Below are 13,909 nucleotides of genomic sequence, written 5' to 3'. Positions count from 1 at the left end.
CCCTCAGGACCCCGCGCCGGCCGCCTGCCGCCTGCCGCCAGGCCACCGCAAAAAAAACCCGACCGCCGCCAGCTGCCCACGCCGCGCAATTGTACCCAGTGCAACACCTTGCCACAACCCTCCCCTTGCAGGTCTGGACACTACAACGTTGAATGGCCCTGTGTTTTTTTTTTGGCGGGGGTGGGGGGAGGGAAAAAGGGGAAAATTCAGGCGCGTGTTTCGCTACCTAAAAGTGGGGTCCCGAACCGGTTGGAGCCGGTTCTGACCGGCTTCGGTTTGAAAAAAAAAACCGTTAGGGGACTCGTCCTGCCGGCGATCCAAGTATGTTTTATCTTTTTTTTCTTCCTTGTGTATTTATATATATATATATTCATTTTATTCTTTATACAAAGGAGGATAACGTTAATGCTTCTCCACCCGCCCTCCCCTCGCTAAAAAAAATAACCCCATCTGACAGGAGAAAAGGCCGAGGAATGTTCTAGAAGTCGCCACTTGGCGTCACCCTGGAGCAGCGGTGACGTCATTGGTCTAACATTTAATACTTGTGCAAAATGGAAGAAAGGTGGCAAAAGGCTCAATGGAGGTGAAGCTGTTCTCATGAGTGAGGGTGGTGGTGCTGTGGCAGCTCCAGTGGGTGGCACTTGACTAGGCATGTGGGTGGTGGTGCACCCATAGGTGGGGGTGGGTGGCATGGCGCTCCCATGGTCTGCATCAGGTAGGGTGACGTTGAGTGGGTGGCATTAGGTGTGTGTGTGTATGAGGTGCACCCAGAGGTGGCATGGCGCTCCCATGGTTTGCATCAGGTAGGGTGACGTTGAGTCCCGCCACACCCCACGGGCGGGTGGCATTAGGTGTATGTAACGTGCACCTGTAGGTAGGATTGGTAGGTGGTTCCAATGGGTGCCATCAGATGGGTGGCATGGCGCTCCCATGGTCTGCTTCGGGTAGGGTGACGTTGGGGACTCGTCCTGCCGGCGGGTCGTATGCATTAGGTGTGTGTGTGTATGAGGTTCTTTATACAAAGAGGTGGCTTCTGGCGCTCCCCTCGCTAAAAAAAATAACCCCATCTGCATCAGGTAGGGTGACGTTCTAGAGTCGGGTGGCGTCACCCTGGAGGTGTATGTAACGTGCAAAATGTAGGTAGGATGGTAGGTGGTTCAATGGGGTGCCATCAGATGGGTGGCATGCGGCTCCCATGGTCTGCATCAGGTAGGGTGACGTTGAGTGGGTGGCATTAGGTGTGTGTGTATGAGGTGCACCCAGAGGTGGCATGGCGCTCCCATGGTTTGCATCCGATCGGGTGATGGTTCAGTAGGTGTCATTAGGTGTATGTAACGTGCACCTGTAGGTAGGATTGGTAGGTGGTTCCAATGGGTGCCATCAGATGGGTGGCATGGCGCTCCCATGGTTTGCATCAGGTAGGGTGACGTTGAGTGGGTGGCATTAGGTGTGTGTGTATGAGGTGCACCCAGAGGTGGCATGGCGCTCCCATGGTTTGCATCAGGTCGGGTGATGTTCAGTGGGCGTCATTAGGTGTATGTAACGTGCACCTGTAGGTAGGATTGGTCGGTGGTTCCAATGGGTGCCATCAGATGGGTGGCATGCGGCTCCCATGGTTTGCATCAGGTAGGGTGAAGTTCAGTGGGTGGCATTAGGTGTGAGGGTTCAGGAATAGCTACTTCCCCACAGCCATCAGGCTATTCAACTTGGCTCAGACAAAATTCTGAACATTAATAGCCCATTATCTGTTATTTGCACTTTATCAGTTTATTTATTCATGTGTGTATTTACGTATATTATGGTATATGGACACACTGATCTGTTTTGTAGTCAATGCCTACTATGTTCTGAAGAAGAGTTTTCGGCCCGAAACGTTGCCTATTGAGTCTGAAGAAGGGGTTCGGCCCGAAACGTTGCCTATTGGGTCTGAAGAAGAGTTTCGGCCCTAAACGTTGCCTATTTCCTTCGCTCCATAGATGCTGCTGCACCCACTGAGTTTCTCCAGCATTTTTGGGTACCTACTATGTTCTGTTGTGCTGAAGCAAAGCAAGGATTTCATTGTCCTGTCAGGGACACATAACAATAAACTCTCTTGACTCTTGTGTCTCAGTTCCACCCAAAGGTGGGATGAGTGGGCGGTTCCAATGGGTGACATTAGATGGAGGTGGATGGAGCTGCCATGGTTTGCTTTAGTTTAGTTTAGAGATACAGCGTGGAAACAGGCCCTTCAGCCCACTGTCCACACCAACCGAAGATCCCCGCACATAAACACTATCCTACACACACTAGGGACAATTTTCACTTGTACCAAGTCAATTTATCTATATACCTGTACGTTTTTGGAGTGGAAACCGAAGATCTCGGAGAAAACCCACAGTCACGTGAGAATGTACAAACTCCATACAGACAGCACCCGTAGTCAGGATCGAACTCGGGTCTGCGGTGCTGCAAGTGCTGTAAGGCAGCAACATTACTGCTGCTCCACCGTGCCGCCCGGTGTGTGAGGTGCATCCATAGTTGGCATTAGGTGGGGTGCCTGGTTTTCCAATGGGTGTTATCAGATGGGGGTGGATTGAGTTCCCATGATTTGCTTAAGATGGGTTGAAGTTTAATGGGGTAGCATGAGGTGTGTGTGAGGTACACCTCTTACTCTCTTTGCAGTTTTTGGAGATTTTAGTATTCTATCTAGTGACAGATGAGTGGTAAAAGAAAACGATTTGCATTTCTTTTGTGTATTTCACAACATCGGGATGTCTCAAAGTACCGTTAGATTAAAGAATAAATATTGACTAGACATCAGTAAGAAATTCCCTGCTCTGTCAGGATTGTGACATGCAATCACTTATACATCAGAGAACAGACAGTCTTTGGGTAAATGCTTCATCAAGGACACAGTAACTCGGATACAACAACAGTTCCTCAGTGCTGCATTTGTTTTGTGTTCAGGACACTCACATGGGAACTGAATTCATAACGTCTGGTGTATAGTGAATAATATTGCCAAAAAGACACAAGGCAACATGAATATATTACTTGTCTCAGATATGATGATGCCCAACTAAGATTATGTGAAGTCTGAATTATTGTAATTTTTTTGTGTGTACCTTGTGTGTGTGACTGTCGGCATACTTATTTCCCTCCCGGGGAAGAATAAAGTTTTATCGTATCGTATTTGATAGCCGTGTTGACAATCCTTTTGCCATTTCTGATGTAAAAACAAAAAATGTAGGAAACACTTAGCAAGAGAGGAAGCATCAGTAGAAACTGTTTTGGAACTAAAATATTGATTGTTTCCCATTCCACGTGGACCTGCTGAGTGCTTCCTGCATTTTTATTTCAGATTTCCAACATCTGCAGATTTTTTGATTTTCAGTCACTGAGATGGGGTGGTAATTGCCAGATGGATTGTCTTGCTTTTTAAATGCAATAAAACCATAGGAAATGTTCCACTGTGCCAGGCTGAAGCTACTACTGTAGCTGGTCTAGAATACCATTCCCACTGTTCAGCAATTTTAAGCTTCTATCGGGAATAATAATACCTACCAAGATATACTATTGAACGAGGTAAATATCTCGAACATCTTGAATTTCCTTTGTCTAGATGAGAAGATGGAAGGGTCTAAACTTGAATTACAGTGAGGCATTGCATCAGGCATTTGTTTCTAAAATGCAAACACTGACTGTCCAAAGAGTCTTCTAGACCATAAAGGTGTAATTTTTCATTGTATGATAGGCAGGTATATTTCTCGACTTCTCCAGTGACCAACGTCTGGTTGAAGCCTGGGGCCTACTTCCATCAAGATTGTTATTGTCATAAATATCTTTGCAATTGAATCTTTCCACACAGACGTTGTTATATGTCAGGTAGCAGCTCTCATTTAAAATAATCAATGCTCTCAGAACGGCTGCACAATTCATTTTTTTAATGGAAGGAAACAAACTAGGAGTAACGACTAGGTTCAGGAATAGCTACTTCCCCACAGCCATCAGGCTATTAAACCTGGCTCGGACAAAACTCTGAACATTAATACCCCATTATTTGTTATTTGCACTTTATCAGTTTATTTATTCATGTGTTTTGTAGTCAATGCCTATTATGTTCTGTGTGCTGAAGCAAAGCAAGAATTTCATTGTCCTATCAGGGACACATGACAATAAACTTGAACTTGAACTTCATATAATTTCCCGAATTAATCTTCCAAGAGCCTGCAAACGTAGCCAGTTGTCTCAAGAGTCTCACCCCAGTTTTTTTTAATACACCGTATTGAACATTACATGGCAAAAGGCGCATTGTTCCAGATGTTGAAGGATGCGATGAAGAAGAGGAATATAAGCATCCTGGCTTTGCAACATTAAGAAAATAAACAGGAGTGTGTGTGGGGTGGGTGAGATTGCAACGATGCAGATGAGAGCAGGGATCAGCCAGAGAAAGGACAGCCACTTACAGCCAATGAACAACAGTTGACATGGCGCATCTTAGTCGGCATGGACAAAATGGTCTGAAGGGCATGGTTTCCATGCTGTATGGCTCTCTGACACACCAATCACGTCAGACCTGCACTGTGAATAAATATTATATCTCAGAGGAATATGAGTTAATCAGAGTACCAACAGAAACTGTCGACACAGTTCCATTCAACATTCCGGTATTTAACATTCATGAGTGGGGTCATCTATTAGCACTTCAACTCCCCCTCCCATCCCGAATCCGACCTTTCTGTCCGATGCCTCCTCCATGGCCAGAGTGAGGCCCACCGTAAATTGGAGGAGCCGCACCTCATATTTCGCTTGGGCAGTTTACACTCCAGCGGTATGAACATTGACTTCTCTAATTTCAGGTAGTCCCCTCTTTCTCCTCCCCTTCTCTGCTCTCCCTCAGCCCACTGTCTCCGCCTCTTCCTTTCTTCTTCCCGCCCCCACCCTCACATCTGTGAAGAGTCTCGACCCGAAACGTTGCCTATTTCCTTAGCTCCGTAGATGCTGCCCCACACCGCTGAGTTTCTCCAGCTTTTTTGTGTACCATGTGAAACATAAACCCCGTTTTCCTCTCTGCTGTGCCCAAGTTAAGCTGTGCTGTTTCTCTTTTCAGAGCTTGCGAGATGAGGTAAGCTCCCTCAGGCCCAGCCTCCAAACATCAGGCCGGGTACGAGGAACATTGAAGATACTACCTCATCTGGCAGCTTGTTTTGTATACCCACCATCCTCTGAGTAAAAATAGGATCCACCAGTTGAACATTTGGAACAGCGCTGCTAAATGGGATTAGGACAGAGAGGGCGTTCTGGCCTCGGGAATATACTTGTGTGCAAAGATCCTATAGCAGATAGGATCTTTGGTTGTGGGCGGGGGTCTGTTTCCTGCTGGGTGACTGGTTCCGCCTGGACGCTGTGAAGGCAGAGACGGAGCTATGGCGTGGGTGCGCAGTGTGGTGTCTGCAGCCTGGCTGGCCGAGGCAATCCGCACGGCCAAGGCAGGGACACTGCGGGTGCTGGACTGCTCCTGGTACCTGCCGACGGTACCGCGCAACGCCAGAAAGGAGTTCGAGGAGCGGCACATCCCGGGAGCCGCCTACTTCAACCTGGACGAGTGCAGTGACCTCTCCTCGTCCTACGAGCACATGATGCCCTCGGCCGAGCACTTCGGCCGGTACGTGGGATCTCTGGGCATCGCCAGCCGCACGCACGTCGTGGTCTACGACGCCAGCGACTGGGGGATGTTCAGCTCCCCGCGGGTGTGGTGGATGTTCCGGGTTTTCGGTCACAGCCGGGTGTCGGTGCTGGACGGAGGACTGAAACACTGGTGCCGCCAGGGTCTGCCGGTCTCAGACGAGCCACCGCAGCCGTCCCCCGCCCGCTTCGAGCCGCAGCCCCGCGACTGGGTCAAGAGCTACGAGCAGGTCCTGCACAACATTGACAGCGGGGAGTTTCAGTTAGTGGATGCCAGGTCCTCGGGCAGGTTCCAAGGCAGCGAACCCGAACCTCGACCAGGTTTCTCAACTCTTCCACATCATTAGCTCCCTGCTGTGTTAACCTCCTGTAGTGTATTGCATCTTGTGTTCTTAAACAACCATTTTTGTGGAACATAGCCAGGATCAAAACCCCAAAATTTGGGTCTAATTTGGAATTTTGGGAAAAGATACAGAACCAACAGCCACAACAGTAAATCACTTGTCCATTTGCTGAAACCTAAAAGTAATCCCAGTTAGCTCCATACAATACTTGCAGACTCTTTATCAAATCCCTCTGGTCATGTTGCCTCCAACTACCTCTTGGCCAGATAACCACATTCAGCAGTGCTGAGGAAAATGTTTACTGCTTCGCCCTTGTCACACACAGTGTAGGCACAACAATCTTCTCTACCCTGGGAAACTTGACGGTCACCTTTCTTTTGTCATCCAGGATGTACATCTTATGCCAATACATTTGCTCTAATGATTCTATTTACCTGATCTGGCCACACACCCTCCCTTCCCCATGCCCCTCTCTGTTTCTCAGATGATGATGATAATTATTTACATTTGCTTTATGCGATGGCACTTTCTTAATTAAAATTCCTGACATTGCAAGTGAATATTATTGACCATGTCATCAGCTCTTTTCATATCTGATAACTTTTCTCCTGGGGAATTTACATTCCTTGTCTGCAGATTTATCTACTCAAATTCATACATTCACACGGAACTTTTCCAAGGTTACACAGAAAAGCTGGAAACTCAGGAGCATTTAGCGAAGGAAATAGGCCTTGTCGGCAGATTCCTAGACTGATCTACTCAAAAGGAGGAGTAGCAGTACATTCAGCACGGACAGCAAGGACTAACAGAATTGGGAAAATTCGATGTTCATGCCCCCGGGGTGCAGACTCCCCAAACGGAATATGAGGTGCTGTTCCTCCAATTTCCGGTGCAACTCGCTGTGGCAGGAGGAGACCCAGGACAGAGAGGTCAGAGGCGTAGGGGGATCTAACATTCTATCGTTAACACAGCAATAACAAAACTCCCCCTCCCAACCTCTCTGTCCTGGGTCTCCTCCATGGCCACAGCGAGCAGCACCGGAAATTATTTCACCCCGGGGCATGAACATCGAGTTTGCTCCCCTGTTTTTCCTCCCACCCTCCAGCCTTCATACATTCAGTCTGCTCATGGAGCCATGCAGGTTGAAGCATCGTTCCCTCTTTAACACTATGAAAATTCCAAGATTTGTTTCTCTTCTCTCAACTATCTCAGCCACTCGCGTAGTTAACATTCTAGTTACAGCCAAAACAATGCTTTATTTCAGTTTGCTTGTTTTTCCAACATACATTTGCTCATGGAGCCATGCAGGTTGAAATCGAGTCCTTCAGCCCAACTCGTCCAAACCCACCACATTCGTCCCATTATAAAGCTCAGGATTTTGTTTCCAACACAAAGTGTTGAAGTAACACAGTTGGTCAGGCAGTATCTCTGGAAAGCATGGAAAGGTGATGTTTTGGGTCAGGTCCATTCTTCTGACTGAAATCTTTTTCCAGATTTTGTATGCCTTTTAATCACCTCCTCAACCTGATATTGCTACCTTTATGGTTCTTTTGCACATCTTGTATATAATTGTACATTTTAGATTGTATTGTCATTCCCCAATCTTTCTACCAAAGTACATCATCGTATTCTTTACTCCTAATTGCACCAGCTTGAATATTTCCTCTTGAAAATTATCCTCCCTGCTTTGAATGTAAATCAAAAATTGTAGTGCTGGAATTCTGAAATAAAATCAAAAAGTGCTGGATATACTCAGTATGCCAGCCAGCATCAATGGATAGTGAAACAGAGTTAATATTTGGTTGAAGATCCTTCCCCAGAACTGAAATAGTGTGAAAAATTGTTTTAAATTACAGAGACATTAAGGAAGAATAGATAGGACTAAGGAATATATTTGATAAAGGAATAGGCTTATGATAAACTGTTGATTAAGTCATTTGGTTGATACGTTAACAAGGCAGTTAGAAAGAAAACAAACAGGGACATGTAAAAGTTCTGAAATGCAGATCAGAGCAATAAGAAATGCTTAGCAGATAAGTGTCACTGGAGAGATTACAAAACGGAGTCATTATTGCAGATGGGTATTTTACGGCTTAGCTATATAATCTGATATTGAGTCCAGAAGACTGCAGCTTTCTCAAACAGTTGATGAGGTCCTATCCCTCATCTATATTGATTATTGGGTCATTTTGTTCTCGTTTGTGGTTTCTTGCTGAAGCATCTTGAGGAATCCCGAGTCTCAAAGGCTGTCACATTATTTCATTCGTGTAGTTTCAGGATTCTTTTGTTCGATAGATGATGAGTAACAAACTCTGCTTGAGCTAAAACCCACTCGCCATTTTCCATGAGGGACATTTACGTTCTGCACAAGCTGAACTATCTTCTTTGGAAATTATTGGCTCCCACGAGCTGAGAGGGTCGGTTATTTGAATTGTGATAAAGCTCTGAAATGATTAACATCCATGTTGATTCAGTATTATAACAGAGTTTTACAAATGATTGATCAAACACTTAAAGGTCAACTACCCGAATAACTGAGATTTATGTAATTTATAGTGTTATCTACCTCCAACTAGAGATGAATAATCGAGCTGCAATCATTTAAAAATTCCAGTGAAATTTTTGTTTGCTTCAGTGATCAAATTAATTTTACTATAGACGTTCTGAAGATATTGTTTTCTATCCTAGAATATAAAAGCCAAAGCATGGAAATCTGCATTGACAATGACTGGTGGCAAAACACATAATTATTTGGGTCTCTGGAATCACAGAAATCCACCAAGATGGAGATTGTAGAAACAAAGAACTGCAGGTGCTGCTTTATACCAAAGATAGACACAAAGTGCTGGAGTAACTCAGAAGGTCAGGCAGCATCTCTGGAGAAAAAGGATGGGCGACGTTTCGGATCCAGACCCTACTTCAGACTGAAGAAGACTTACCCCAGCCCTTTGTGTCTATCTTTGAGATGGAGGTTGTGTTGATCTGTGCCTGGCCTCTCACCAATGTAAATTCCCTCCTCAATGTAAATTCTCACCCCTCAGTAAATTTCCTCTCTATCCCATCAATCCAACCAATTTATGTAAAGATCACCGTTAAAAAGCTTGGCGAAACAACGTCTGCATGGATCTAGAAAACCAAAAGCGATTCTCAATTCTTGACGACTGTTCCACGATCAATACCTAACATCTTGTAATTGTTGATGTGATGTGAAAGGGGATTCAGCTCACATTTTGTCATTGTTCACCACAGCACTACCTGTTTCAATTCTGTAAAATGTTCAACCCACCTCAATTTAAATTATGATAATAGTCGTTACTTTGTTAATCACCGTGGTCCATTTGCTCTATGTTCTTCTCCCTCGGTTTGAATACCCACTGTCACCAAAAAAAGAATTATATTGCCTGTTAGCTAGAATGTCTCAATATAGGAAGAACACACCCAGGAGTATTTGTATCCTTAATCTTTGATTGCTTATTCTGTAAACATTGTGAATCATCACCACTGGCAACTAAGGTGACTTAGGAAAGGTCAATGTTTTATAATAAGACCTGGGTGACGATTGAAGTCAGTGGTGTGACTCTCTCCACATAGCACACCAAGGTCAGAAGAGACATTGAGAGGGGAAAAAATTGAGTTGGCTGAGGTTTAAAAAAAAAAATTAGGATTGGGGAAAATGTTTGCGAGTTGCATAGATATGCTGCCCGCTGTTTGTTTCTTCGCTTCACAGGTACTACCAATGAACTCTTCATCAGTAGACTGCTCTCTCTCATCCACTAGTTTGTCCACTTTCCTCTTTCCACACAATTCATCTCAGTCAATCTCTCTCTGGCAGCAAGTTCCACATTCCTGACATTCCTTAAGCAGAGAGGTTCCTCTTAAATTATCCTGTTTTAGTAATGGCTGCCAAATATAAGGCCCATCGTTCTGGAATCACCTTGAATTAAAAAAATAAATATATAGCTACTCTTACACGATCACACAATCCCTATACTATCATACTATCTATTTCTCTCTTCACCCCCCCCCCCCCTCCCCCCAAATCAGTCTGAAGAGGGTCCTGGCCCAAATTGTCACATATCCATGTTCTCCAGAGATGCTGCCTGAACCACTGAGTTACTCCAGCACTTTATGTCCCCTTTCTTTAATCAAATACTATGATTTTCCTTATATAGATTAGTCTGAGCCCACCAACTCCACTGGGGTGGAATGATTGTAATTTTCCCTTTTGCTTTTTTCAATAATAGTGCAAGAGTTCTACTTTCTGTTTCTCTGACACACTTTTTTTTTAAATCACTGGAAAGGATTGTAATATGTGGTGGGGGGGGGGGGGGGGGGGGGGGTTGTATCCAAAGCAGAAGTATGGTAGATGCAAAAGTTGAGGCAAACATAAATGTGAACGTGAGCATGTTCAGGAGACAGGACAGATAGAGATGAGAGAGAAAAGTCTGATAAACTAAACCTCAATTATTTTAATGCAAGAAGCCTGATAGATAAGGCAGATTAAATCAGGGCAAGGATTGGTATATTGGACTGTTTTTATAGCCAGAAAGATTGGTGAGGGAGGGGCAGCCAAATGTTCCAGGGAACTGATGCCACAGACACGATGGAGTTAGAGCTAAGAGAAGGAGTGGGGGTTTTCGATTAGGGAGACATCACAGCAGAACTTAGGATGTTTTGGGGGGGAATCGTCCACTGAGGCTACATGGTTGCAACTTAGAAATAAGAAAGGGGTGATAACTTATGTGGCCAATTTTATAGATGTTACAGAGATAGGTGGAGGGACAGGTAGTGTTGATGAAGCAGGGAGTCTGTACAAGGACTTGAATAGGTTGGCAGTTCATAAATTATAGGAGCTGAATTCTCTTCAGATGCTAGCTGATCTGCTGAGTATTCTCTACAGCTTCTGTTTTTATTTCGGACTTTCATCACCTTCGGTATTTTGCTTTTGAAGTAAAAGGGAGATCTTGAGAATGTGTGAATAGCATGGGAAAAGGCCCCTCGACCTACCGAATCCATGCTGACTTTCGATCGCCCATTCACACTGGTTCTAAGTTATCCCACTTTCTTATCCGCTCCCATCACATTTACAAAAGTAAATTAAACTACAAACCTGCACATCTTTGGGATGTGGGAGGAATCAGGAGCATCAGGAGGAAATCACATGTGGGAGAACGTGCAAACTCCACACAGGCTGTACCTGAGGTCAGGATTCAACCCGGATCCCTGACGCTGTGAGGCAGCAGCTCAACCACCTGTGCTACCCAAATGGAATTTACAGATCATATTTGAAAACTGTGACATTGAGGATTAAAGGATATTAATCATATTTTAACTAAGTTAATTTAGCCTAAGCTTAAGCAGAGCAGGGTGAGGTCTTGGTAAGATTAGAACAAGTAATGAATTACCATATTTCTACATACAACCTTCTGCTGCTGAACCATCCAGTATTTGCAATGTTTTATTTAATATTTCTAACATGCAGAGTATTTTGCTTTGAAAAAGCTCTCACATTTTTTTCCTGCCTTACTGCTCCAGGTTACGATTCCGGCCACATCCCCGGCAGCATCAATATCCCCTTCAACGATCTCTTGGATTCGGAGACCCTAAAAATCAAGAGTGAGAAAGAGCTGAATAGCATCTTCACAGAACACGACGTTGACCTGTCTAAACCACTGGTGGGGACGTGCGGCACTGGGGTCACTTCCTGCCACATTGCTCTCGCTGCCTACCTCTGCGGGAAAGAGGATGTGATGGTCTACGATGGCGCCTGGGTGGAATGGTTCACAAGAGCTGACCCGAGTTATATCATCTCAGTGAAAAATGAGAAGACTGAATAGGCACCATGAAACGTCAACCATTTGGATTGTACTTCTCCCCTTCGATATCTTTGAAAGATTAGTGAGTCTCTTCAATTGTTTTAATTATTGCTAGGGCACACTATCTCTTATTCAGTTGAGAGTTAGGACGAAGGAATCTTTAAAACTAAGCTTGTAATCTTACATTAAGGGTTCTATCTGCTCTTAACAGGGTATGCCAAGTACTTGGGTAGTATTCTTCATGGTAGCAATAGCATCTTCCTCCGCACTTGTGGATTTATGAAGTTGGTTTATAAACTTTTGGGTTGGTAGAGAAGAGTCAAGGTGATCCCTCCCCAAGATGTTGAGGGGGAAATGCTAACACTAGAGGAATATATAGCAAACATCACACAACCCCAGCCTTAGTACTCAGATCCCTGGAGGCAGACCTGACTACCTTGATTTGTGATTCGTGTGAGATTGTTCACAGTCAAGTCAGCTGCACAGTAATGTCAGGTCATACAGTGAATTACCAGTACTTCAAGAGCACAGCCATGCTTTCTGAATGAGACACAAGTCTTTCAATTTAGGATGCCAGAAGATCTAATGCAAGTGAATATCGTCGATCTTCCAAATGACATTGCCAAAAGGCAAACGTTTCTGAGCTGCTTTCAAAGACCAGGCTAGGAATTGAATTTACCCAGCACTCTAGCTTAGATCCTGGCTCCATCCTGTCACTAACTTAAGCCTTTCCAAGCAATGTTAGAACACATCCCTTCAGCAAAGTAGAAATATTGGATATGGGAAGGAAGTAATTAAATTAACAGATAGAAAGGACATTGTAAAGATGCAATAATACTTGGGATGAATTAGCATAAGGTAAAACCCCCTATCGTTCCCAATTAATCAAATTAAGAGTTAAAATAGCCTCCAAACGAATTTTACATTGAGTGCTGCCAAGCATATTCAACAATATTGTCCAAAGTATATGGGCAATATACTAACCTAGAATCAATCTCAGATAGAAAATAGGTGTAGGCGGAGGCCATTTGGCCTCGAGCCTTCACCGCTTTGAATGTATAAAAGATTAAAACTGTAGAATTGACAGAACAGCTTGTGCCTTGGTTTGTTTATACTCTACTTATTGAAATAAAGGTAAGACAGGAATCATAGACATGTCTGCTTACTGACTGAATTTACTTCACAGTGAATGCTACAGAGAAGAACAGTGCCTGAGCACTTATTAGTGTCCCTTTATTGGTTCCTCTTCACAAAGTGTTCCTCACTTACTGCATGTCGATGTTTGCTCTGACTTTCAGGAATTGGCTTGTGAGGAGAGATCAAGTACACACACTATACTTCAAAAGAATAATTGGTGATTTCATTGAACAAGGCAACATTCTGAGAGCTTGACATGGTGGATGGATATAGGCAGTTTCCCCTAAGTGGAAAGTCTAGAACGAGGAGAATTGTCCCAGGATAAGAGCCAGCAACTTTGGACTGAGAGGAAATAATTTATCAGCAAGAGACTTCAAGAAAACATTTTTTCTCAGAATGGTAATTTTGGGGATTCTTTACGTTGGAGATAGAGGGAATGAATGTATTCCAGGTGGAGATTAAGAAACATTTTAACTACAAGGTAGTCAAGGGGCATGGAAGGAGAGGGAGAAAGCTCAACTATGATCTTATTGAATGGGCAGAGTGTCTGCTCCTCTTTGTTTAATTACAGTGGCTGAAGACAACAGGTTCCCTGTGGGCACACCGCACTGTAGAGATGGCATCTACATTGTGGAACCAAAATCAGAACACTGGAAGAACTTGTGGGTCAAGCAGCATCTGTAGAGGCAAAAAAATATGTTTTAGGTCAAGACCCTGCATCCTTTAGCAGTCCCTTCTCTGCAAACCCGGAGAGTGTTTAATTGCCATGTGTACTGACAACAGAACAATTAAATTCTGACGCAGCAGCATTCAGTCCTGTAAACACATTTGTACTTCTCCCCTTCTTTGGGGTGTCGGGGGAAAAACCGGAACACCCAGGGATAATCCACGCGGTCAAAGGGGGAATGTACAAACTCCACACAGACAGCACCTGAGGTCAGAGGGTTG

At 44.4% G+C, this 13,909-nt stretch overlaps 1 protein-coding gene across 1 annotated transcript; it reads left to right on the top strand.

The window, feature by feature from the left end:
- The first annotated feature begins 5,165 nt into the window (after window positions 1-5,165).
- mpst (mercaptopyruvate sulfurtransferase) lies at window positions 5,166-12,975 on the top strand. The gene is made up of 2 exons (XM_055663326.1): window positions 5,166-5,985; window positions 11,544-12,975. The coding sequence occupies exons 1-2, from the start codon at window positions 5,406-5,408 to the stop codon at window positions 11,843-11,845; spliced, it is 882 nt and encodes a 293-aa protein (XP_055519301.1). The 5' UTR covers window positions 5,166-5,405; the 3' UTR covers window positions 11,846-12,975.
- The last annotated feature ends 934 nt before the right edge of the window (window positions 12,976-13,909 follow it).

The sequence above is a fragment of the Leucoraja erinacea genome, chromosome 37 (genome assembly GCF_028641065.1).
Source record: "Leucoraja erinacea ecotype New England chromosome 37, Leri_hhj_1, whole genome shotgun sequence".
Lineage (NCBI taxonomy): Eukaryota > Metazoa > Chordata > Chondrichthyes > Rajiformes > Rajidae > Leucoraja > Leucoraja erinaceus.
This window is presented reverse-complemented; position numbering and strand designations above follow the sequence as displayed.

Bases quoted from the DNA above. Each gene is read 5' to 3' on its own strand.
- mpst (XM_055663326.1), top strand. From the start codon at position 5,406: ATGGCGTGGGTGCGCAGTGTGGTGTCTGCAGCCTGGCTGGCCGAGGCA. The intron at 5,986-11,543 runs GTTTCTCAACTC...TTACTGCTCCAG, and splicing joins CGAACCCGAACCTCGACCAG to GTTACGATTCCGGCCACATC.